The sequence below is a fragment of the Saccostrea echinata genome, unplaced genomic scaffold, assembly GCF_033153115.1.
Source record: "Saccostrea echinata isolate AGI-Se365-2 ecotype Australia unplaced genomic scaffold, CSIRO_AGI_Sech_v1 ptg000030l, whole genome shotgun sequence".
Classification (NCBI taxonomy): domain Eukaryota; kingdom Metazoa; phylum Mollusca; class Bivalvia; order Ostreida; family Ostreidae; genus Saccostrea; species Saccostrea echinata.
Genome location: NW_026889779.1, coordinates 27,744,288 through 27,772,194, shown reverse-complemented (window position 1 = coordinate 27,772,194; position 27,907 = coordinate 27,744,288). Strand labels below are relative to the sequence as shown.

At 33.1% G+C, this 27,907-nt stretch overlaps 1 protein-coding gene across 1 annotated transcript; it reads right to left on the bottom strand.

Moving 5' to 3' along the window:
• Positions 1 to 27,430, bottom strand: LOC133197001 (uncharacterized). Its single transcript, XM_061332842.1, is given in 29 exon segments — positions 1 to 14; positions 233 to 556; positions 723 to 747; positions 847 to 889; positions 1,000 to 1,120; positions 5,321 to 5,441; positions 5,525 to 5,758; positions 5,944 to 6,048; positions 6,187 to 6,379; positions 6,520 to 6,735; positions 7,080 to 7,635; positions 7,891 to 8,481; positions 8,790 to 8,885; positions 9,974 to 10,145; positions 10,541 to 10,791; positions 10,974 to 11,061; positions 11,152 to 11,833; positions 12,109 to 12,263; positions 12,620 to 12,790; positions 14,280 to 14,513; positions 14,681 to 14,772; positions 15,354 to 15,383; positions 17,246 to 17,591; positions 21,258 to 21,413; positions 21,744 to 21,986; positions 22,124 to 22,251; positions 24,419 to 24,521; positions 26,526 to 26,662; positions 27,271 to 27,430. Coding segments are annotated over 29 exon segments (5,787 nt in total).
• Between the last annotated feature and the right edge of the window lie 477 nt (positions 27,431 to 27,907).

Here is a 27,907-nt window from a genome sequence, read left to right as displayed (position 1 = left end):
TTATATACTGGTATCTGAAATAAATTTAAGTAATTGACAGAAATTACTTCTCAAAAAATGAATATAATGTTTGTTGGATTGTATTTTGTACTTCATCAACAGTGAACATTGTTCAATATATATTAATTCAAAATAAATTTGAATTATAATTTCATTCTTATATCCAACAAAAGAATAATTCTAATAATATGATTTATGTTTTCTATAAAGCTATTTTATATATGCAAAATACCTGGTAAGTAAGGTAGATTGTATTCTTTGAGCAAGGAGATCAATGATGTCACGCCGGTCCTTGACTTCAGTCCTTTGAGCCACCTGGATAAGATTATCAGACATTTTTCCTCATCTGAAAACGGGAGCTTGGTGATTCGCCTGAACAGGCACCTGTCCATGTTAAAAACGTATTTCCGGTTCTCAACGGAAATAAAAAAGGGATTATGATCTTCTACAAACGTTGAGGTCAAGGTCACAGAGCATTTCTCGGCCAGGTCTCGCCAGTGTCTATTAAACCACGTTTTTTGACTCAACAACATTATTTCTTGAACAAATTTCGAATCTGTTTTAAGATACAATCAATCATTTATATGGTATATTTAATACTATGCATCCTTGTTACAACAAAAACATTTCTTTTCTTTTTAATCAGAAAACTCCTATAGAAAACTATTATTTTTACAAAACAGATTAATGTGTTAAAGATAAAGCGTCAGCTATGATCCTACCTTGTGTCGAAGCTGGAAATTCTCCCTAAAAAGAAAAAAAAAGAGATTTAGACTTCATAGATCAAAAACTAAGAGATCGACCTTTCTGTGATCATCTTATTAATAAAATTATTAATCTGCATACCCAGGGTAGTAAAACTTCCTTCACACAAATAGCAGTAGGTGTTCTGAAGGACAAAACGAAAAGGTTACGGAATGCATTTAAGTGCTAAAATGGTGATATGAATAGTATTTAAAACTAAAATAAATGTTGGTACATGTATGACTAAAATCTTACTTCATTTTTATGCCATTTATACACAATACAACTCGGCCAAAGTCCAACACTACTTGACATTGGATCTTTTTCCAGTCTGCATTTCTCTCGCGTATTAACACCCAAAGTTCACACGTTACCCCTAAAAAGACACTGTCATTTGACAAAGCTTTTGTTTGTTCGAACTTGCTAAGAAAAACACAGAGCAGAATTTCTAATTATAAAAATGCACATTTTGAGTAATACAAATCTCGCCGATAAATATTGAGGATAATTAAATTCTTTAAAAAAGTTAACAAGTTTATTTATCATGTTTTTATCAATCAACCAAAACATGATCTAAAAGTTGAAACAGATCTAATTCACAACCATAGTAGTTTTGAAAAGTAAATCGCTATTTAAATGAGATTTCAGTTTAAGAAGGATCGATTTCTTTTGTCTCCTTTATAGACATCTTACAGAAATGAGAACAATGATATTTAACTATTAATAATTCATTAAACACAATTAAGAACATTGAGATAATAGATCTGGAAAACTAACTGAAAATTTAATTGTTCCATTGGTAAGAACCAAAACTTGCAGAGAATTTTAAAGCAATGGAGGGTTAAAACTTGGACATGTTGAATCATTATTAGACTTCAGATAGAAAATATGATTCGTAAAATGGGTTACTGATTATAATAAGCGAATGATTCTTTCTTTCCCTGATAGTATAAACTTAGTATGAATGTAAATCAATATATTTTACAAAACTAAAGTTGAAGCAGTCACTGTACATTGATGTAAACTTTGATAAATTATTCTTTGAAAGGTTTCTTATTCCTTGGTCTGAGAAAAGACACGGATTTTTTTTTTTGTCATCAAATAAAGTGTTCAACATTCAAGCATAGAACTACATTGGATCATTCTGGTACATTTATACCTCATTACACCTCATTGTGTGTCATCGTCTACCATCAATAGGCACATAAAGAATACTCTTGCCGTGGCTTTAAACTAAACATTTCAATAAACAGACGAAGTTGAATCAATAAACAATAGTTCTTTTCATTCATATGTCAACCCAATATATACCAGTGAACTGGAAATAAATGACACCAAAGAGTCTCCCACAACTGCTTTATATTTGGATGTGGCCATCTAGGGCCAAAATAAAAAATAGGTTTGTTTCCCCTAACGCGACCGACCCACTTAAATCGTGACGACTGAAAAGTTTTTTTTAATAAGATTATTCAAATATTTATTTTTATTGTTTATCAACTTTATAAAACACAATTTCATCAAAATTCGATTTTTATCAGAACGGCGGCTTTTGTTTTACTATCATTTGGCGCCCACAACATGTGGCCACAGAAGGTTATTTAGTGTTATAAAACAACGGCGATGTATCAATCTTAATATACATCTTTAACTTATTAGAATCCTACACTCTTGAAACATTTCGTGAATTAAATATACCATGACTAAGGAGTGTTAAGATGGTATTTACAAATGTGTCTTCTAAAATTAACTTACGTAGTAAGCATGACAAAGCCTGACTCATGAGCAGAAGAGGGGCCTAATTTGTGTATGCATATCAATAAATTTCACTCCATCTCATTCTTTGCGATCTAAAAAACACTTCATGTATGATTTAATGTATTTTTACTATATAGGACCATATGATTTGTAAATATATCTTTGTATAATTATTTCATCTTGATGAATATAATTCGGATGTCGTTTCTTCATTCCTTTTATTTATGGGGTAAACTTCGTGACTATAACATTAGATATATGAAACTTTAATCATTTTAAATATGGTTTGGTTGAATTAAATATTGTTTATACAGGTACATGTACTCTCTTTTCAAATAGTGTTGAAATCTTTAAAGTTGGCTTATGGTACGGCTTCCTGAGACGTCCAGTGTATTTTTCTTTTCTTTAGTTGGGCCCTTGAAAATAGGTTGGGCCTTTAAAAATTGCTGGGTCGACAACATTTGAACACCTTCCTGGTGGAGGGCTCCTAATTTAGACTTTTTCTCGGCACTTATGGCCATTGATCATAAAGCATCAATAAGGGATCTTTATCGTGCCAACATCTACATGTATACTGTGACACTGCATGCATGGTCCTACGTTTTTACGGTCTCATTTGACTGACTAGTTTCCACGCCCCACGTCGGGACCTGTGACTTAGAATAAGCTCCTGAATTACGTCGTGACTTCAAAACGAAACACTAGAATTACTTCGCCACGCAAGGCCCTTGACATTTTATCTGTGTAAGCACTCGAAGATGATAGTAGGTTTGAAAAAAATATACTCGGATGGCCAATGGTTGAGTATTTGCGAATCTTGTTTTTTTGTAAAAATTCAATTTCAATAAATTTACGCTGGCCTGAGATATTTCACAAGTTCAAATGAATAGTATTTGTGAATTAATTTACCATACAAGCTGCTTTTAAATTTCATTTGTATGATATTCGGTTTAAAAATCGGTTTCTTTTGTTCTTTCTTATCTATAGAGATATTATTCAATTTTCAGAATGTATTTTCAAAACTGCTGTCAGAAAAAAAATAATTTACCTACCTACCTACTCATCTTGAAATTTTAGGGTCGGGTTAGGGGAAACAAAGATATTTTTAATGATGGCCTAGTAACTTGACTATTTGACAAACAGAATGAATTCAGCTTTTCCACAGTCAACTTTTCCTTTTTTATGCAGTTATATTCCACCGTCATCTACATATGGTGTTTAAGGCTTCAAACAGTCAATACTCAAAAACATGTCCTGAGTACGATCAATTTTTTTTTAGCAGATGCAAGCTTTTGATAGATAAGATGATGTAACAAAGTCAAATAATTTTCTGTTTAAATTCAACATTTCACCAATTTCATGGTAGTTATGCTTTTGTTTACATCGACAACCTATTGTTGGGTTGTATTTTGACTGACCTACTCTTCCTTGGTCCCTCATCCCACCTCTGGTGTTTCCAGGGGTCCGCGTTTTTGTCCTGTTAACGATTTGTTTTGTTTACTGGATTTGTGAGATTGATCACTGTTCGTGTTTTTGTCCTGTTAACGATTCGTTTTGTTTACTGGATTTGTGAGATTGATCACTGTTCGTCTTTTTGTCCTGTTAACGATTCGTTTTGTTTACTGGATTGGTGAGATTGATCACTGTTCGTGTTTTTGTCCTGTTAACGATTCGTTTTGTTTACTGGATTGGTGAGATTGATCACTGTTAACGATTCGTTTTGTTTACTGGATTGGTGAGATTGATCACTGTTCGTGTTTTTGTCCTGTTAACGATTCGTTTTGTTTACTGGATTGGTGAGATTGATCACTGTTAACGATTCGTTTTGTTTACTGGATTGGTGAGATTGATCACTGTTAACGATTCGTTTTGTTTACTAGATTGGTGAGATTGATCACTGTTAACGATTCGTTTTGTTTACTAGATTGGTGAGATTGATCACTGTTAATGATTCGTTTTGTTTACTAGATTGGTGAGATTGATCACTGTTAACGATTTGTTTTTTTTACTGGATTGGTGAGATTGATCACTGTTAACGATTCGTTTTGTTTACTAGATTGGTGAGATTGATCACTGTTAACGATTCGTTTTGTTTACTGGATTTGTGAGATTGATCACTGTTCGTGTTTTTGTCCTGTTAACGATTCGTTTTGTTTACGGGATTTGTGAGATTGATCACTGTTCGTGTTTTTGTCCTGTTAACGATTTGTTTTGTTTACGGGATTGGTGAGATTGATAACTGTTCGTGTTTTTGTCCTGTTAACGATTTGTTTTGTTTACGGGATTGGTGAGATTGATCACTGTTCGTGTTTTTGTCCTGTTAACGATTTGTTTTGTTTACTGGATTGGTGAGATTGATCACTGTTAACGATTTGTTTTGTTTACTAGATTGGTGAGATTGATCACTGTTAACGATTTGTTTTGTTTACTAGATTGGTGAGATTGATCACTGTTCGTTATCTTCACATTAATGTAACACATATTTACCTCAATGTTTTTTATCTCAAATGTCCTACCGTAAAATAGACCATGGATCATTGTAGTATTCTAAGTGAGATATTGAATTAAAAAAATTAATATCCTATCCTTAACAGTTTTTATTGCATATTTTGGTGCGTTTCAGCGACAATAATTCAAAGTTAACTATGCTGTTGACTTTGTCCTAAGTCGTATTCAAAATTCTTATCGAAAGATTTCCAAAAAGAAAAATTAGTTAAAATGAGATGAACAAAAATCAATTTTCACTGCCTCAGTTACTGCATTGTAAAACTATATTACTGTCGATACTAGCAGATTATAAATCTACTTGTCAAATGCATACCATTCCGTAAAGTTATCCCGGGCAGATAATTTAATGGCAAAAAGATTCTTATATTGCCATTTATTTTTCTTGTAGAATAGAGTTGTAATATTGGACATATTGCTGCAAAGTGTTTCTCTACCTGTAAAAGACAAAGGATATTAAAACAAACACACTAAGAACTGTATCAACAAAACTCAGTCTTGGAGAAACTTTGAACTGCACCAAGATAATGATATCTCCTTTTTCCTGTATAGCATTTGGCGAAATAGTAATATTTATTCTGTCATCTGAGCGAAGTCGAATACACTGGCCAGATTTCAGAAGCTGATAACGTTCTAGATCTGGAAATTTATACAGTTTTCCAATGTCCAATTTAAAGGTTTCCTGTCGATGTATCACGAAACAGTGAGTGGGAATGGTGGAGAAAGTACAGGAAAAGACACCCAAGGATTCCATCTGGAAACAAATTTAAGGGTAAAGAAAAATGGTAACCTTTCCTATTGACAAAGAAAGAAAGTATACATTACTACAATTGTTAAATGAGAAATTAATGTATTAATCATTCATGAATTATATTTCTGTTGCATAAATATTTATTTCAATATATTGAATTTAATAGAGTAAGTTTATTAAAATACAACCTCATGTAAGAGCTTCGTTTGCCATGTTCTCATGTTATTATAGCTATACTGAACGAAATCTTCAGCCTTGATGCTTCCACATTTAAACGTTATTCTGGCTTTATTCTGAAATTTTCACAATGAAGAAAAACTTTCGGATTTTAACATTTTTTTTTTTTAGATAAGACAGAAACATTTTGGTTTTGTTTCACCATTTACATGGACAAGTACATTTTAAAAAAAATAAAGTTCTCACTCTGCTACCTTTGTTCCTTGAAACTTTGTAATGAACTCAAACACATCAGTCTTCGCGCGATGGCTGTACGGAATGCTGATACCACTGACTGTGAAATTTGAAAGTGGGACTTGATGACAGACGATTTCCGGGGCATCTCCGGGTCTCACGTACGAGAGATTAAGAACTATTTTTGTCAATTTCGATGCATGGGCAAGAAATCTGGAAAAGTTATTATCAATTTTGGGAAATAAAGTAAAGAGTAACAAGTAGATGAAGAATGTTTGAATATTTTCTGAATAAGTGGTGTTTTTACTTTTTTGTTTTGAAAAAAAAAAATTATCCATGACATTTTTCCTGACCTGTATTGAATGTTGTTGTTTTGTGCGGCTACACAACATATAAGGGGATTCCCTATGCTTTCTTTCCCGCAGTTTTCTTTCTTGCAAATTAACATCATTGCTAACGTATAGAATGTCCATTCTATTTCTTCCATCAGAATATCATTAAGCCTTTGATCTATGCTTTCAATCGTCTTCGCTATCCTCTGTAATATGCGTACATCAATGTTAAGAGAGCTGAATGATTAGTAAATGAAGATTTACATAGAACGAGATCTCCATTAATAGATAAAATATTCATGTATAATATGTATCCTTTGAAATTCCAATCCTTTTCTCAATAATCAAAATTGTGAGATAACAGTTTATTTCTATAAAAGCTGTTTGATTTACTCTATTCATTATGGATGGTTTAAATTGATACATACCGTACTGATGACATCTTTGGATTTAATCTTTGCTAGAATAAAAGAAGTTCAAACATTAATTCATAACAATTCACTAAATTATGCATAAATTTATTGTTTCCCTCAAAAAAATTCAATAAAAACATTAACTAAATCTAATAAAGCCTAAGGTACTTACCACATTCGTTGAAAACCAATCTTTGCAATAATTGATTAATTCTCCACCAGAAGTGATCGTTAAGTTCCTGATTAAAACGTAACTCCTGCGTTGCTTCATTATTGGTTTGCGAGAGTTTGACAAAGAAAAAGGTCCAGGTTAGGATGCCAATAAAAATGTTGATTCCAATAATTGAAACAGTGAAAGCAAACAAACTGATAATAATTTGTGCTTGCATAGAAGACATTTCCACACTAAACCGGAAGGAGATCATCGACAGTAGCATCTGTAACAATGTCCTTAATGCAGTGATAATACTTTTAAAATCGGAAGTTGTCTTGCCTACGGTCAAATGAAGGAACGAGGCAAACGCCACCAAGCAAATTGAAAACAGTATAACGTAGGACACTAAATCTGCCCTAGCTTTTTCCAAAGATTTTGTAAGGACAAAAAGGTGGTAGTTGAAAGCTAAAGGTTGCAATAGCCGGAGAATAACAATAAAGAATACCCCACCTATAAATAACCGGTACATTTCGTCGCATATTTCCACTTCCTCAAATGATACAAAATCACCTGTAAAAATGCAATTCCATGTATTGGCTCTTTATATTTAATTAATGATTAAAATAAATCATTATCTGGGGTTCTTACAGACAAAATATTGTATACTGGTATAATTTTGTTGTTTTCTTTAGTTTTCTCGACAGAAGATAATCTTGAAATTAATAGAAATGAAAATGCATGTAATTGACATAAGACAATGAAAAGAAAGCAATTCAAATCTTTGTAATAAAATGGTGCGAGATGTGTAAAAATGAAGAGTCTTACCGTTACTGTTATTAATGTCTTCCACTGCTTTGATAGTCTTGTCTACTCGAATAATGAAGTAGACAATAGCCAATAATGCAAGAATTATTTCTGCTAAGGTTATCCACATACCAAAGGTCACAAAACATTTCCACTTCAATTTAAAGGCATTAATTCCAAATAGAATTATCTTAACCACGATTATGATCACAAAGACTATCTGGAGACAAAGAATGATATAATCCAATGCATACACGTATGGATATAAATTAGAAGACTTAGATATTGTTGACATTGTAATAGCTCCATACTCAGAAATCTCAAAGACGACTTTCAAATGTGTGAATAGTTTACTGTTAGCATTGAAAGTGTTCGAGTCTATAAATATTGCACGGGTATTTCCGTCTATCCAGGATTTAGATTTCAGCTCATTAATATGCTTCATAACCAAGGATTGCTTTGGACCCAGCTGCATTTGGTATCCTCCTCCACCGTAATATGCATATTTTCCAAAAAATGGAAATGAGTTTAATTCATATGAAGACTTATAGTGGAAACTATAGTCTGTCAATTCGTTTTCATTAAAACAAAAGGAGTTGAAATTTGCCCAACCTACAGGAATAAATAATATATATATATATATATATATATATATATATATATATATATATATATATATATATATATATATATATATATAGATATAGATATCGTAACAATTTGACAAACTTCTGCAGACTCCATGAAATATCCCATCAATTTGATTTCATTTAAAAAATTTGCCGAGCCTACAGAAATAGATAAGCATTTCCAATGAATAAAATTATACATATACAAAAAATTATTCTGACAGAAGATTTTTAAACTCCATAAATTACTTGGTAAAATTTCCACAAATGGATGAAAATGATATTCCTCACCTGGGCAGAAGTAGTAAATTGGATCTGCTTCGTTATCATAGCTGTTTGTGCATTTTTTAACGACGTTTTGAACAACTTTGGGACCAGTACAATTTCCTTACAAATACAGAAAAGAATATATCAATGATAAAAATAGAAACTAAATTTGTTAACAAGACTAAAATGTCCCGAATACTGCAAATGGGAAGAGACCGTAATTATAGATGAAATGGGACAGAGTGCAAATGGTGAAGATGAAGTATAATGATCAACATGATTAATCCTATAAATAATCCAAAATGGAGAAACGAAGCCCTAAAACACCAGAGGTGGGATCAGATGCCAAGGCGGAGTAGTCGTCTCCTAGTGATCGGTGTAATAAATGAGAAAAATTCCATACGTAGAGAGATAATTTTTACTGGGATATATGACAATTATTCCTTTAACAAATTGCCAACTTAAAAGGAAAATTTCTCTCAAATAGCAGCATAGTGTACAGACACCGTGTGCATTTTAATTACATATTAACTTTCTGTAAGAAAATCATTAGCATAAAACTGTTAAAGTAAAATTTTATATAAGTAAACAGATTGAGGATCTCAAATGTAACTCATGATGAAATCCAGGTCATAAACACAAATTAAGATTAAACAACCTGTAATTACAATTTGTATATAAAGTTAAAGAACAGTAACGCTCTAAATTAAAAGTAAACTATTATTGTCAAAAGCTAAAACTGGATCCGGTCCGTAACCTCACTGCATACAACTGCATAATGAAATTCAGCTCAATGTAAGTTACATTGCGAGATAAATGAGAACATGTCATGTAGAATGTTTATAAACAACTTTTAAAGGACAAAAATGCAACGAGACAGTGACTTTTGGATAGGTATTTCGGGGGACACTACGGACACTTGCTACAACCAAACACAGAGTGCATGAATTGGTCAAAATGTTGATATATATTTTCATAATTTTGAAAGATCAAACTATATCTCAACACAATACGACAAAAACTATTGATTCCATGTTTTGGAAAGGAGACGGACAAAAATACGTTACTTCAAATATCCATGAAGGAGTATCTTATAGCAAAACTGAATAAATGTTCAGTGGATAATTTTCTAAAAAGGGAAGTGAAGATACTTTTAAAGCTTATAATCGGATAGTAGTTTTTTATATAAGTAAATACAGGGTAAATACCATAGGAACGAACTTGTCTGAGTTGGATCAAGGACATTCTGTAATTGTACCCGTCATATGTAAATCTTTGTTCATAAGCTGTCCTCAAATCACCATTGAAAAAATATTTTGTCCACAGAGCAGGGATATAATGATTCTGCAACCATTTCCAGATATCATCAGTTGTGTTAGCCTGAATTTAATCATAACAGATCCACAGTAAAAATGTTGAAAATTGAAAGGTAAAATAAAATTAGCAAAATTATAGTTTAACAATTAAGGACAAGACGGTGTTTGATAAATTGAAAAATTCTTTAAAGATTGACGAAGAGGGCATCAACCACCGTAAAGGCGTTTTAAGTACTTTAAACAATTCGGTCAAGATTAGTTATTGCCAAAAGAAAAAGGTCTACCTCTCTTACGAAAAAAAAAATACAATACTTTCAATAATGCCGGTATTTATATTGGTAAACATACAATAATTAATTTCTGCTTCATTCTAAAAAGCTAGCGCTCTAAATCAAGACATTCATGTGAAGTAATTGAATACGTTTCTTATGAAACAAAAAAAAATCAGTATACTTTTACCAAAAAACTGTTGTTAATGGAAATCTTCATAGCCTCGTTTTGGCGAAATGCTTTCGTTATGACGACATGTGAGCAGATCATAGCAAGTAGTAATATATACAATATGCACAGAAGTGATGACTTAAAGTAGGTGGATAGTTCATTATCCAGTTTAAATCTTTTCTTTTTGAGTTGGTTCCTGAAAGAATTTGCTTTAATACTTGGGCATGGATAGTAGAATGCTTTTGTTTCCAACATGCCTCCTCTCTCCTCTAAATGGTACTCTAAAATACAAATTTAAGTAACATTTTCTCTTTGCAGTCTGATGCTTTTGTCAATAAGGTGCAAATTATTCATATCTCTTTGGAATAATATCTACATAAACAGGAACATTTACGTAGACAATATCGAAAATTTGAAAATATTATAACATTCGAAGTGGAAATGTACACACTTATATCTTTAAATGGATCGCCCAGATCTGCGAGCGTTTCTGTGGATCTTTGCAGACAGCATGCAACAAGAAAGGCGAAAATTAAAACCTAGAAGAAAAATTATCAAAATAATAAGTTACAAGGAAAATAAGATTATTTATCAAAAATATAAAAGAGAACAGATTGGAATAATCATACCTTTACGGGCTCTAGAATAAGGACACCTAGAATTGTTCCAAACACAAATGACAATAGCCAATCATTTGTTTTCTGAGTGCCAAACTCTAATGAGTATAGGAATGTAAATGTTCCGCCAGTAGATATGCAAAGAACAATTAAAGCATACGCAAAAAACATACTCCACCAAGGAAGTAATTTTCGAGTTTCACATTTAGTCAAATGATTTGGTTTTCCTTTGATCTCTGAACTGGTTACCATTTTATTTTTGGGTCCTCTGTTTTTAAAAATAAAAACAATGAGCATTGATGGAAGAAATGTAATTAGAGCAGACATGAACCCTACATACAGCTGTTTGTAGCTTAATTCAAACGGGCCCAACTGAACAGTTCTAATAGCACTGACTGTATCAGGATCCTGGTCTTCCTTTGATGGTTCTTGATTGAACCACATCGCAGAAGCGACCATTGAGAGGAACAGAAGAGCCATTAGAGTCCAAAGTCTTTGAACCCTGGTAAAGTGGCTGTAATGTGGGCGTTTTGAGATAGAAAACCAGAGGTGATCATCAAAAAATCCCTTCCTTGTTGTTTCTCTGAAGATGGTTTCCCGCAGGAAAATGTCCTTTGATAGCGGTTGAAGAACAACCCACGTTTCACAGTTGCCATATTTTTGAGATATCCAGTCACCACAAAGGAAAGTATACCTTTTCAATGAAAGAAAATTTAACAATTTTAAAACATACTTCTTTTAACAAGAGTGATTTATAACTTTGAGCAATACCATTTTTCCTGATAAATTTTTTTTCTTGCGACAACATTATATTTGAAGTACTGAAAACTCGAAAATTTATCGCTGAAAAATGCAAACAACACTGTTTTTGAAAGTAATTCGCCCAATTTACTCAAAGCATTTTTGAGCTAAATACTTTTTTTCTATGTTTCAATAGTCATTTAAATTGTAAAATTATAATTTATGTACCCCTCCCTTGTGGAAAGATCTACCACAACCACTTTTGATAATTTCCAATCCGGCGAGGATCCCTTGTTGTCAGTCCACATTGTTAATTTATTAAGTTTCCCCAAATCCACCGCTGTTGTCATGATAAAATTACTGCATGTACCGCCTTTAAAGTTCTATAAAAAGTATATATACGTAAGTATAATATGACTTTATTTGTATTTGTATTCAGAAGGAAGTTTTCTAGAAATGTATTATAAACTGAAGACCTATCAACTATCAATTTATCAAAATACAGTAAAACATGCTTATAACGAAGTGCCAAGGACGGGCGATTTTACTTCGTTAGAACGTAATTCATTTTATCATTTAAGTTCACAATTTGCTTTAAAGTCCCGGGGAATGAAAAAAACTTCAATTCATTATACTGGTGTTCTCTATCCTCGTATTTTACTGTATAACATACTTCAAGAAACTATCTGATAAACTTAAGCTTAAAAATATGTATACATAGGAATATGCAATACGATACCTCGCGTTGTTCATCAAAAAGAATACGGTTTCCAGTGGACCCTTTCGATCCCTCGAGAACAAAATATGGGGTGGACGTAAGTACATTTGATGACCTGATGGCAGTGAACACAGAAATTGTGTATCTAAAGGAATCGTGTTGCTTATTGTCAGCCAATGGCAGGTAATCCCACTGTTAATAATATTGTAGCGAAAATGTTACAATCTTATGATAATTCTAGTTATCAGTCAATGTCTGTAATTGTATCTTCAAGTTCATTATAAGCATGCATAAACTATCTTCAAACTTTCAGAAATTCATTTCTGATTGACAATATCTATGTAGTTTTTGGAGACAAGATCTTCCGACAATCTGTCGAAATTCTCATGGGTCCCAATTGCACCCCTTTATTTGCAAACCTATCTTTATATTCATATATTTATTTAAATGTTGTTTAACGTCCTTCTCGAGAATTTTTCACTCATATGGAGACGCCACCACTTGCCGGTGGGGAGCTGCAAATTTATACCTATACTCGGCACTCAGGGCCATTCATTGAACAAAGAGGAATCTTTTTCGTGCCAACATCCACTGCGACACGGGACCTCGGTTTATACGCTTTCATCCGAAGGACCGGTCTCCATGTCCCGCAGTGGATTCGAACCCGTAACGTAAGGATCAGCTCCTTACTGCGCGTCTCTAGAATAGACGCTCTTATCACTGCGCCATGCGAGCGACTGTATTCATATGAAGCAGAATTTATTCAAAAACTTATACATACATGAGAAGAAGACACTTGCTTTGGCCTTCAACTCGACATTTAGATATTATATTATAATTTAAAATAGTTACTTCAATTCATATATCGATTCCATATATCCCAGTGAATTTGAAATAACAGATACCATAGAGTCTGACACATCTGTTTCATATTTGGATATTTCAATAGAACAAGACGTTAATGGTAACAAACAACAAAACTTCATGATAAACGTGATGACTTTAATTTTCCTATCGTCAACTTCCCTTACTCATGAAGCAATATACCTTTATCACCCGCATATTGGGTTTATATCTCCCACTTGATTCGATACTCAGGAGCATGCTTTACGTGCGAACATTTTCTAAAACGAGGCAAGCTATTGACAAACAAGTTGATGAAATAAGGATATCAACAGTCTCGTTTAAATTCATTATTTCGCAAGTTCTATGGTCAATACAATGAGACCCTTGTCAGGAAATACAATTTATCATTAAGTAAAATGCTGACTGGCGTTTTTCATTCTAATTGTTAGGTCATCATTTACATACTGAATTGTTTACGAATTTTATTCCGTTTGCCCAATCAAGACAATGAGCACACGAGGGTGTTACCGGTCGACAGTGATGCATACTCCTCCAAGGCACCTAGTCCCACCTCTGATGTTTTTTAAAAGGTCCGTGTTTGCTCTGCTCCCGATTTCTATTGTTTCAAGGACTTTTGAGCTTGATTGCTGTTCGTTATTTCCATATGTCTTATTAAAATATCAAATGACATAAGAAGTTTACGGGTAAAATGTAAATGCAAAAGATCATTAAACTTACATTAAGTGTCAAAAAGACATAAATAATAAAATTGAACATAAACAAGTGAAAATGTTAAGAATCAAGGACTGATATGTGATAATTCCTCTTTACTTACAATCAGATGATCCTTTTTGTCCACTTTTCTGAGAATTAAAGTCAAATTAACAGCCACCGTAAATAAAATCACATAGATAACAAGCACATGGGGAGTTTGCCTAAGACGCTCAAAAAAGTTCAGAAATATGGCCTCAAAATTAATCTCCGTTGGTGGAATAAATAATGTATTTGATGCAAATGTCCCGAAAAAGGTGCTTTTAAATTTGATATGGCTACCTTCTGCTTTGGAAATCTATAAGTAGACAAATAAATGATCAAATAATTTTTTTTCAAACACTTGAAATGCCTTGTGATTTAGTGTCTGCAACAAGAACTCTTCCCAAGATATTAAAAGGGATTTATAAAAACGTCTTTTAACTAACAAAACACATAGCCAGTTGTTGTCTTTAAGTACATAACCTTTGCATCTTTAGGATCTTTCCATAATACACCATCCAGCTGTGACAGCGAAATTTCCTGTAGTCGAAATTGATGGATATTTGAAGGAACTGCTCAAAGAGAGAAAAAGTCGTAGTTATACCCTTTATTATCATGTTATTTAAATTATTATCTCGTAATTTATTTTTTACTCCATATCAAGTGTAAACTGCCAGTCGTGGGTGAAACAATCTTAAAATGTGCATGTATGCAGTATGCTGCATATGGTTAAGGAATAAGGTATTATTTGAAATCTTTTATCGCGATGTAAATTTTAAAACCATGAAATGATTTATTTTTTCAAACCTCAACGGTACAATGGTACAATGGAACAGCTAGGGACCCAAAACAAAAATTTGAAAAAAAGATGGGATCCCAAAGATAACATTGTTATTAGGAGTGAAATCTTTTTTTTAAATCACAAGAATCACAAGAATGAAAATAAAAGCCAAACTGAGTTATGGGTAAATAATCCAATAACCATAATAAAAGGAAAAGACATAGTTCTACTACTAATTGCAAATTATTTTTAAACTGAAAGCATATAATTAGATGTCAAATAACAGGAAAATTACATGAAGTTATCATATTTGTCATTATCACTTGGAAATATATTTTAAGAAATAGGAGTTGTATGGTGAGGGAATAGTCCTACCTTGTCTTTTCTTTCGTTTTGCTACATCATCTATTATATAACGAAAGAAAAGTAATTGGTAATATTCATACTACAGATAAAGATATGTTTGCTGATAATGCAAGTTTACATAACAATGGTAAAAACCTTGCATCATATCGAGAAAGCTCTTAGCTTTCATTTTTTTGATAATTGGAGTTCCCAAAGTCAAATGGTGTTGAATATAGATAAGAGAATAGATTGCCTTTGAGAACATAAGAAGGATCTAAGTAAATTAGCCTAAACTCAATTTGTATATATCACACAAAGTTGAAATTGGAAAAAAGTGTGGGGAAAATATAGTACTTAATCCTTTAACGTATCCACAAATGTCTAAAGGACATGAATGCCCTGCCCAGGGTTCATTAATATAATGCAACATGAAAATTTGATTAGTGTATGAAGTTTGATGAAATTATCTTGAATTGTTTCTTTAGAACTGAGCTTTAGACTCAATAAATAGTAAAATCAAAGGTCTTTGAGAAGGCCAAGGTAAAAAAAAGAACTGGACACAGTTGATAAATTCTCACCAAATTATGCATCAGTGGATAAGTTTGCATAAAAACTTCTTGAAAAGTTTCTTTGAAATTTAATGCAAATTCAAGAAAAGAGAGGCCAGGATTAAAGGGAAGGTCAAGGTAAAGAATATTGATGCAGGTCAATAGCACTCACCAAAATGCACCTGCATATGAAATTTGATTAAATAAAAACTGATTTTGTAGAACTGACGATAACGCATAATTTAGAGAAAGTGAGTTCAAGTGAAATATGGAGATAACAAATAGTCCATTTAGACAATACAAATCGAGACCTCTAAAAACATCAGAGGTGGGATCAGGAATGAGCATCCCCTGCAGACCGGTCACACCCGCCGTGTTCTCCTTGTCATGATCGAAAACAAAAAACGGAAAAATCCCTAGACACTTCAGTATGTAAATAATGGCAGTATTTGACTCAATAATAGGCTGTATTTACTAGCAAGGTCATTATATCTACCATAAAACTTGTGAAATGATGACTTCAAGATCAAAGGAAAGGCCGAGGTGAAAAAATTATTGATGCAGTTGAATAGTTGTCATCAATATGCATCTACTTATAAGGTTTAATTCTTTAAAATTGAGCTCAAAACACATTTTTTTGAAAAGTGAGTTCAAGGTCAAAGGATAGATCAATGTCAAAAATTGTTGATGCAGTTGAATAGCTCTCATCAATTTGTATTAGTATATAAGGTTTGATGAAAATTACTTTAATAGTTTTTATGAAACTGTGCTAAACACAAATGTTAAAAAAATGTGAGGTCAAGGTCAAAGGGAGTGCCAAGGCCAAAAAATGTTCATACATTTGAATAACGCTCATCAGTATGTATCAGCATATGAATTTGATAAAAATACCTTGGTATAGTTTCTTTGAGATTTAGTTAAACGCAAAGTGTGAAGGAATACAGATTGAGACGGAAGGACAGATGGACGGAAGACGGACATAAAAAACACTACATGTATATGCCCCGGCCATATTCATAGCGGTGATTAGAAACTGAGAAATTATATATGTATAAAAGAATACTAATTTTTCTTCATATTTTCTAAGGTCACTTCACTTTGCCTTTGATGAACTCTTAACTGTTTGTAGAAATGCACAATTGAAGAAACAGCCTTGGTTAATTGTGTAAATCATATACGGTACCAATTTTGATGCACCAGATGAGCATTTCGACAAGTTATACATTTGATACAGCCCTAGATGCTCTATCAAATTCAAAGGTTGAAAAACTTAATTGTTTCTGGCAATAAATGAATTTAAATTGTGGGTTCACCTTGTTCAATATTTCATGCTTTGGTCAGCGTGTATGAATAAAACAAAATTAATGTTCTTACCTGCACACTTTAATGTTAAAACGAGGGGGTCCATATATCCTCTGTTGGCATACCTTGTATTATGTATTGTAATCTGAAGTATCTGGTTTGCAAAGTTCAAGGGAAGCCCATAGGGACTGAATTGGAGAATTTTATTGATTCCTTTTGTCTTTACGACCAAGTCACGTTTAGTTTTAGTTGGGTAGCCTGTGTTTCCATAGATACCATACACTTCACATATTGTATGGGACTTTATATTCAACTCCAAAACAAATGATGCATAGGTTGCATTCTTAAAGGCGACGCATAAGGATCGGCCATCTGCCAGCCTTTCCATGTCTTTCCAGGTGTGCGTAGCTGAGAACATCTGTTTAAAAAACATGCATAGGTCACTCAAACCATTACAACAAATAAATATTATAGACTTATGAATATTTCTACTCTACAAATCAACAGTTAAGTAATTAAAATGCTTACGAAAACGTCACTGAATTCACAAATTTATGTGAATATACTCTTTTTTTTTTAAAATCTCAAAAAGTACCAATTTTACATTTTTAATTGAAACTTGATCAGCTAAAAACTTTACATATTCAGGCATTCGGAAAAATTGCATTTTTTAACTTATGCAGTATTTTAGTTCTTCTAATAAAGCGACACCGTGACGCACAAACGGAAAAATTGACAAACATTGAATTTTTGCATGACCCGTGCAATTTTTTTCAATTCCTAAATGTATAAGGTTTCAGAAAATTACAGGTTTCGAAACTTAAAAAGTCTACTTTTATGTAGAAAAAAAAATATTTGTATTGCCCAACACGAAAATATTGCTTTACTTCTTTCCCCTTATTGTACGCGTGCGCAGAAAAGTTGAAGAAGTTACCATAGTCTCAAGTACCAAAAAATGAATGTCGGTAGACCAAGAATTTTGATCCAATCTTCAAATGTTGTTTACAAGTTTACGCTAGAAATAAAAGTGGCGTGACCTTGACATTTACGATAACAACGAAACGGTCTAGACACAATCTTTGGTTTTCCGGTTTTTAGGTCACCTGAGTCACTCAGGTGACCTATTGCTATCTCTTTTCGTCCGTCGTCGTGCGTCGTCCGTCGTTCGTAAACTTTTGAACATTTTCAGCTTCTTCTCTGGAACCAGCAAACCAATTTAAACCAATTTTGGCATATAGCATCTATGGGTGAAGGGGAACAAAAATTGTGAAATTCGTGGCCCCTGCCCCCCTGGGGCCTGAGGGGTGGGGCCAAAACCATCAAAATTAATGCAATCTTTAAAAATCTTCTTCTTTACTCCTGGACATCAAGCAGTCAAACTGTTGGCATGATTGTAATAAGCATTGAGCCCTCTACCAAAATTGTGAAATTCATGGCCCCAGGGTCAGGGGTTCTGGTGCTAGGGCGGGGCTATATAGATCATATAGTGAAAGTGCATTATTTCTTTGAAAATCTTCTTCTCTACTCCTGGGTATTATTGAAACAAATTAAATATATAGTTATTATAAGCAAGAGTGACTCTACCGAAATTGTGAAATTCATGGCCCCAGGGTCAGGGGTTCTGGTGCTAGGGCGGGACTATATAGATCATATAGTGAAAGTGCATTATTTCTTTGAAAATCTTCTTCTTTACTCCTGGGTATTATTGAAACAAAATGAATACATAGTTATGATAAGCAAGAGTGACTCTACCGAAATAGTGAAATTCATAGCCCCAGGGTCAGGGGTTCTGGTGCTAGGGCGGGGATATATAGATCATATAGTGAAAGTGCATTATTTCTTTGAAAATCTTCTTCTTTACTCCTGGGTATTATTGAAACAAATTGAATACATAGTTATGATAAACAAGGGTGACTCTACCAAAATTGTGAAATTCATGGCCCCAGGGTCAGGGGATCTGGTGCTAGGGCGGGGCTATATAGATCATACAGTGAAAGTGCATTATTTCTTTAAAAAGCTTCTTCTCTACTCCTGGGTATTATTGAAACAAATTGAATACATAGTTATTATAAGCAAGGGTGACTCTACCAAAATTGTGAAATTCATGGCCCCAGGGTCAGGGGTTCTGGTGCTAGGGCGGGGCTATATAGATCATATAGTGAAAGTGCATTATTTCTTAAAAAATCTTCTTCTGTTCTCCTGGGTAGTATTGAAAGAAATTGAATACATAGTTATGATAAGCAAGGGTGACTCTACCAAAATTGTGAAATTCATGACCCCAGGGTCAGGGGTTCCGGTGCTAGGGTGGGACTATATAGGTCATATAATGAAAGTGTATTATTTCTTTGAAAATCTTCTTCTCTACTCCTGGGTATTATTTAAACAAATTAAATATACATAGTTATGATAAGCAAGAGTGACTCTACCAAAATTGTGAAATTCATAACCCCAGGGTCAGGGGTTCTGGTGTTAGGGCGGGGCTATATAGATCATATAGTGAAAGTGCATTATTTCTTTGAAAATCCTCTTTTCTACTCCTGGGTATTATTTAAACAAATTAAATACATAGTTATGATAAGCAAGAGTGACTCTACCAAAATTGTTAAATTCATGGCCCCAGGGTCAGTGGTTCTGGTGCTAGGGCGGGGCTATATAGATTATATAATGAAAGTGCATTTTTTCTTTGAAAATCTTCTTCTCCACTCCTGGGTATTATTTAAACAAATTAAATACATAGCTATGATAAGCAAGGAACACTAGACTAATTATTTTGTTGATCCTGAATACCCTATTTTTCTTGCTTTTGGGCAACAAAGCTTCACCTTTCAGTTCATTTTATACTCTATGGATCCTCTAAATTGTTGTATTATACTCAGGTGACCGTTAAGGCCCTTGGGCCTCTTGTTATATTGTACAATCTTTTCTTGCTTTACAGTGCAGTATAGTTTTCATATCTTCGCTATATTCATAATTTTCATAAATCTTTCGCTTTATGATATAGATATCTTAAAAGAAGCACACGATTTTGACTCGTTACGTAACTTTCACTTCAATTTTTATATAATGCATAAAGAGTAAAATGCATGTTATATCAGTAACTGAAGGATATCGCAGATGATTTCCAATTTCATTTCATGCAAATAAACATATGTATCAAAGGCAATATTAAATGAAATTTGATTTCTTTAAAATGTTTTTATGGTACTTTTATGGGGTGCAAACATCTACTTTTATAAGATCGTTTTTAAGACTACAAAGAACTTTTAATCATACTAAGACGTACGAAATGAAGATTTTTCCGCGAAAATTAATTAAAATTTATTCATTTTGAAACTCCTTTAATTAAATAATAATTTTCAGATTTATTGTTCCTGGCCGATGAGCAGATATCCTTTACATGTTTTTCACACTTATATGTACATTCTAATTCAGTATCAATCCCAATACACAGTCAACATGAAACTTTTCAAAAATATCTGACTTATTTTACTGGATATAAAATGATAGATCCAAGATAGAAAATCGACCACTGATAGTTAGATTGGAACTTTTAATTGTACAAATGTTTAGAGTTGCAATAACAGGACTTAACTTCTTTTATAAACCAGAGGATCTATATACGCTATTCTTATTATTCATTGAAATGTAATACATGTATATGGATTATAGACAGATCCGAATTATTCATCCAACAAAATTATAAGTAATCACCCGTATGTGCAGGTTTGGTATTATAATATATTCATCACTTCTAAAAGGATGAGAATAATTACTTAAAAATCCGTAAATGCATTTATAGATGTTCCGTTTTTGGTATTGGTCTTGATACCACTTTTAATGAATTATGCACACTCTAAAGCGATGTCCTTGACAAGAGTAATTTAAAACAAAATAATTTAGAAGTAAAGGTCAGTTGCTTCATATAGATAATGCAACATTCAGCATTCGTTGATACATAATATATATGAAAATTTGGTTTGGGAACAACTTAGGTTGTGTGAAATAAGAAGACTTAAAAGTCATAAAACGGACATGGTGATTTTGCTGTTCATTTAACAGTAAAATTTCATAAATATTTATGCACCTGGGACATGTCAACTGTCATATCGACAGGGTCATCCCGATCCTTAAGGCTGATCCTTGTTCCTTTTTGGTCTGTCACCATGACCTTGAGTATTCCTGATGACACTGCATCTGTGTTGTTTACAAATCCATATGGACTTTTGTGATACGTCAGCACCTGTGAAATCCAAATATAAGCCAATTATGCTATTAACAACCTTTTGTGTTTCAAAGGAACAACTTTTTTATGTTATGCATTTAAACAGAACAATGAAATTAATAGCTGAATAATAATTATTGTCAAAAAGGGAGAAATCCTCTTGTCAATGTTCAGTTTCTTTGAAAAATATCACTTCATTGTTCTTCATTTTAAAAGCATTATCTTTCTGACAACCCATTGATAGATTGAAACGATTCATTGATTATAGACAATCACATTTTAAGTAATGCAAGTTTATGAGTGGTTTAGAACGCCTCTCAGTCAAAGAGCATAAATATTGATATGTACATTAAGTGCTACTATCTCCTCTCCGATGCTGTCCTGGTAAGTCTCCCAGTAAGGTAGTGTGACAGATCCATAAGCTGACTGGAATTGAAATGGAAGATCCTTCCCTTTTGATTTAAGGACCGTCAAAGAGACTATTCCTTTCTTGTCTATTGTCTTTATTTGTCCTTCCTCAACCTTGGTCAGTGCCATCACACTGGTTATCCCTATCAGATTTTCCTCTGCCTTGTCAAGCAAGGTAGAGTACTGAAACAAAATAAAAGCAAAACACCCTGGAATTGAATCACTACCATTTTCAGAACTTTCTTTAGAATAAAAAAAATTACCGGAAAATTAAATACAAAGAAATATTTATTGATTTAAAACATTTAAAGAAGAAATACTTGTGTTCTCTAATTGAATACTTATCCAGTCACCTCAAGCTCGTTCACTGTGCAGTTAATTGTTTGTCCCACATTACACCCTTTGTTGTTGAGTACTGTGACAACGTATGCAAGAATATCTACATAATCTGAAATGAAATTTCTAGTTGTTAGAAAACGCAGCAGAATTAAGAAGTTATCCATCTACAATTAGTACTTGTAAAATCAGGAGGGCAGTATTTCGTTGCCAGATAGACATATAATCTCATGCCTTTAATTTTACTTATTTTTCTCTAAAGAACCGTAACACATTCTCTACCTCTGGTTATGAAGAAGAAATGGAACTTAGTTCAAATCAGCCCGAGAAAATATTTGTTACGTGCAAAGTTTATCGATCTGCAATTTTTATTAATGTAAAATAAATTCATGAGCTTTTTCACAATTTCTTTCTGAGCTTCATTTGTTAGAGTATAGTAATTACATAATATGTTAATAACTGCAAACTTCTTATTCATGTTACTTTGTATATTGAATAAGAAATTCAAGACACGATCTATGCTTTTGTTCAATGTATAAGAAATTCAAGACACGATCTATGCTTTTGTTCAATGTATAAGAAATTCAAGACACGATCTATGCTTTTGTTCAATGTATAAGAAATTCAAACACGATCTATGCTTTTGTTCAATGTATAAGAAATTCAAGAAATGATCTACGCTTTTGCTCAATGTATAAGAAATTCAAGAAATGATCTGTATATATGTTCTGTCAGGAGTTTTTAGTAAAAAATCCATGGACGGCTTGAATCCACATACAGTTATTAGTCATTCTTCGGCGTCAAGAATTGCTTACAAAACCAGAAAACAGTGATGTCTTTAGAGTCATTAGAGTCATTTAAGCGTTTTTTCCTAAGTATTGTCTTAAAAGGACATTTTAAGACCAATAGACATTACAGATACTGTTAATTTTGTATTAAATTCTTAATACGTAGGAAAGGTGTAATGGCGCACCACGACTGCATGAAATTAACAAGATGTGTTTGTGAAACACTATGCCCCCGTATGGCAGCTTATGTCGAAGGTTAAAGTTTCTCAAATGCAAGTCAAAATCCAGGCCAAGAGATAAAAAATGTTGATACCCAAATAAAAATCTTGTCTCGAGGAAAACACCTGTGGAATTTGAAAGACCTAGATACAACTGTTCAAAAGTTATGGTGAAGGTTAAAGTTTTTTAAATAAAAGTCAAACGTCAAGGTCAAGGTCAAAGTGGTTGGTATCCAAAGGAAGATCTCGTCACAAGGACTACATATGTGAAGTATGAAAGCCCTAGCACCAACCATTCAAAAGTTATGGCCAAGGTTAAAGTTTTTCAAAAGTAAGTCAAACTCCTAGGTCAAGGTCAAAGGGTCAAAGTGGTTGGTATCCAAAGGAAGGTCTTGTCACAAGGATTATATATGTGAAGTATGAAAGCCCTAGCATCAACCATTCAAAAGTTATGGCCAAGATTAAAGTTTTTCAAAAGTAGGTCAAACTCCTAGGTCAAGGTCAAAAGGTCAAAGTCGTTGGTATTCAAAGGAAGGTCTTCTCACAAGGATTACATAAGTGAAGTATGAAAGCCCTAGCTCCAACCATTCAAAAGTTATGGCCAAGGTTAGTTTTTCAAAAGTAGGTCAAACTCCTAGGTCAAGGTCAAAAGGGTCAAAGTGGTTGATATCCAGAGGAAGGTCTTGTCACAAGAAATACACATGTGAAGTTTGAAACCCTAAGCACCAGCTGTTCAAAAGTTATGGCCAAGGTTAAAGTTTTTCAAAAGTAGGTCAAAGTCCAAGGTCAAGGTTAAAAGGTCAAAGTGGTTGGTATCCGAAAGAAGGCCTTGTCACAAAGAATACACATGTGAAGTTTGAAACCCCAAGCTCCAACTGTTCAGAAGTTATGGCCAAGGTTAAAGTCTCATAAAATTTTGCAAAAGTGGGTCAAACTCCAAGGTCAAGGTCAAAAGGTCAAATATGATGGTACCCAAAGAAAGGTCTTGTCACAAGGAATACACATGTGAAATATGAAAGTCATAGCTCCAACCAATCAAAAGTTATGGGTAAGGTTAAAGTTGACAACAGACAGACAGACAAACAGACAAACGGACAAACAGACAAACAAACAGACAGACAGGACAAAAACAATATACCCCCGGGATCTTTCGATCCGGGGGCATAAAAAGCTGCGCAAAGTAATGCGCACTCGACTTAGACTCGGCCTCATTTGAAAAAACATATAGATAAAAGTAGTGTTTCAAAACATATATTAGTTTTGGCAAGATTACCCTCTGTTAGAGGCAGAAAGTCAGCATTTTCCATTTCCTTTTTCTGTTCTGTTTGCTTCTTCATTTCAGATGTAATATGCTCTAAGATGTCATTCATGTATTTCTGTTGAAGAAAAATTAAACAAAAACAAGCTTCATACAAGGACTGTTCGAAAAATTCACGGACTTCTGTCATTACTTTTTTTCTTACCGTCATGCTTTGGTAGACATGTTTTAAAATTAATCGTGGCCACGGAGTAGGTCCAAATTTACAAAGAATGCACTTGAAAATGTGTGTAATCATATCATGTAAAATGGCGCAAAGCGAAAAAGTCTAGACGTTCATGGTAAAATTTCTTACATAATTTCTGTATACATTTGCCATATTGTGACTTAATATTTTGCCTCGTTGAAATGAAATCAATTTCAGAAGAAAGGTAGTCCTTTTTGAAAAAAGCAAAAAATTGATTGATTGATTGTATGTTGTTTAACGTCCCTCTCGAGAATTTTTCACTCATATGGAGACGCCACCACTTGCCGGTGGAGAGCTGCAAATTTTGTCCTATACTCGACACTTACGGCCATTGAGCAGTGAGGGATCTTTTTCGTGCCAGCACCTACTGTGACACGGGACCTCGGTTTATACGGTCTCATCCGAAGGACCGGTCTCCACGTCCCACAGTGGGATTCGAACCCGCGACGTAAGGATCAACTCCTTACTTCGCGACTCTAGAGCAGACGCTCTAACCACTGCGCGACGGGGGCGACAAAAAAAAAAAAAAAAAAAAAAGCAAAAAAGGTTGACATCATAGAAAATCACGGAGCAGCAACCAGCAATACAATTTTGTGTAGCACTTCAGAAACTGCAGAATAAGCTCTGAAAATGCTGGAGGGAGCAGGAAATATATCAAAATGAGCAGTGCATTAAAGTGTAAATGGCACAGATTATATTTGAGTTGCAGAGACTCTGTATCAGACGCTACAAATATATTGTCTGTGAGGAAACCGGATATCATTATAGGAGTTAATGATGGAAAGATATGTTGTATTCACTGTTGCGCATCTTGTAAAATATAGTACCACGAAAAAAATGAACAGACGAACTTGTAATAAAACTAAACGCAAAGTGGGATAGAAAAATTTTGAAAAGTGAGTATGGCACCAGACTGTGTGTTCAATACATATGGAGGGTATTATTTAAAATCTCATTACGTTATATTTAAATGCTACTGTGTTCCGTGGTAACAAAACATGTTAATTTTAGAATTAAATAGCATGATTTCCATCAAACCTTATAGAATGAAACTTCATTCTTTAAAAAAAAAATGAATGTTTTTACACAAATTATAATGTACTGATCTTGAATTTCTTGAATCTAATATAAAAAAGATCGACACTTTATGCAAAACTTCGGAACAGTCCTTGTACGTTTGTTTTTGGTTGTTTTTTTTATCATTGAAAGTGATGAAAAATTTTAAGCATGGTTCTTTTTATTTCAATTTCCTCAACTTCCACACAACATCGACCCGATTTTTTTTAACATGGTACTTGTCATCGGCTAAGATTTTTTTCTCAAGGCCAAGAGTTCTTGATTTCAATCTCCAAAAACTTTTGAATTTATTAGTGCACTTTAAATTCCACCCTTGATATTTCCAGGAAATTTATTTTAAAATTAGAAAGAACTTACCCTTACCATAAACCGCTTTACTGATTTTACTGTGGTATAAATTTTATTTATCGTCGATTAGATAATTTATAAAAGAGACTGAAGCACGTTGTAGAAGCCAAGGGGTGAGTGGTATTTTATTCGTCATTAATTCAGAGGAACTTTGCCAAATTGTACTTTTCTTTTTCATTATTTTTTTATTATGTCGACAGCTGCAGCTCTATATACGTTAAAGGAGAAACTTTACTTATGTAACAACTGCAGGATATGAAATGTAGGATTAACTGTATCTCTTGCAGTTCCATAAAATAATGACCAGTTGCCATCCTGGTATTTGGACAATATGGTTGTTATATATTCTTTTACGTTATGTTTTTGCGTTATTTTATTTTATTTCAAAAGAACGTTGCTGAACAAAATACAAAAAAAAAATTATGATAGCAGTACATAAAATGTGCTTACCACAGTCTTTGGTAATTGATAGTTATGATTAATGTGTTCCTGTATAATTTGCTGTACTTTCTCTGTATCTTGCTTTGCCTGTACATTGTTAAAGCCTGACCTACTGTAAATTTGATTACCAAAGCTTTCCATGCCATCTACAAAATGCAATTTAATCAATAGCTATAACATATCTTCAAAGCATTTTCACATCAGTTCGAGTTTTAAAAAAAGTCGTAACCAAAACATTTACGTGCAGTTACTTTGAATAACATGCACCCTGTTTATTATTATTATTTTTATTACACCTATAGAAACAACAATGTAAGCATTACTCTTCCAGTAAATAATGTATTTTTGTATTATTGACAGATTTGTGAAAAAGTCTAAAGAGATCTGTTGCAATGAAGTGAAAAAGAGTTTGAAAAATAGTCTTGTTGAAAGTCATTATCTGTAATGTTATAAGTAAAATGGCTTAAGATAAGATCAAGTTTTGTGTATAATTAATATATTTGATTTGTTTCTTCAGATCCTATTTAAATCAGAGGATATGAAATCTTACTGGTGAATTTCAATTCTTTAGCTTTTTTGACAGGACTTTGATTAAAACTCCTAATTGTACTGCATACTTTTTTTATTAATTAGCATAATACAGAGAGAAAGAGAGAAAAGCATTAAAAAAAACACCTGTAACGAATAACGAGGATAGGAATATGTGTCCTTTTTTTGTTATATGTAAATCATTACTCCTCATCTGATTACTTACTTTCATCGCATCGTGTTCCTACAAATCCTACCGTACACGTACAAATAGCAAAAGGTGTATTTGTACACGTGCCACTGTGGTAGCAGTACCCAGGGGAACAGTAACTCAGCGATTCCACATTAGAGTCTAAGAAAACAAATATTGCTGTAAATGTGGACATTTATGAGCATGATCAATTATTACCTTTCAATACATAGGCAATTTCGCCACATATGATCCACATATGCATTGCCTTTCATATGAGAATCATATGAGGATCATATGAGAATCATATGTATATACAATCATATGAGTATCATATGTGGCGAATCATATGTGGATCATATGAATACGCATATGTGAATCATATGAAGCAATATACATATGATACACATATGAAAGTTCCTGCATATGAGAATCATATGCATACTTTGAGAATTATCATATGAGAATCATATGAAACAGATCTGTGTGTGTTTATTTATTTGTCATTGTTATAAACAGGTAAAATTCATTTTTATTTTAATTCAATGAAATAAAAAAAAATTAGTTTATTCAATGTTAATCAGTTAACACTTGAATAATTTCAAAATATGAATAAGTTGGTGTTATATTTTAACAAGTAGACTGCATGATTAAAAAATAATTTCAATAACAT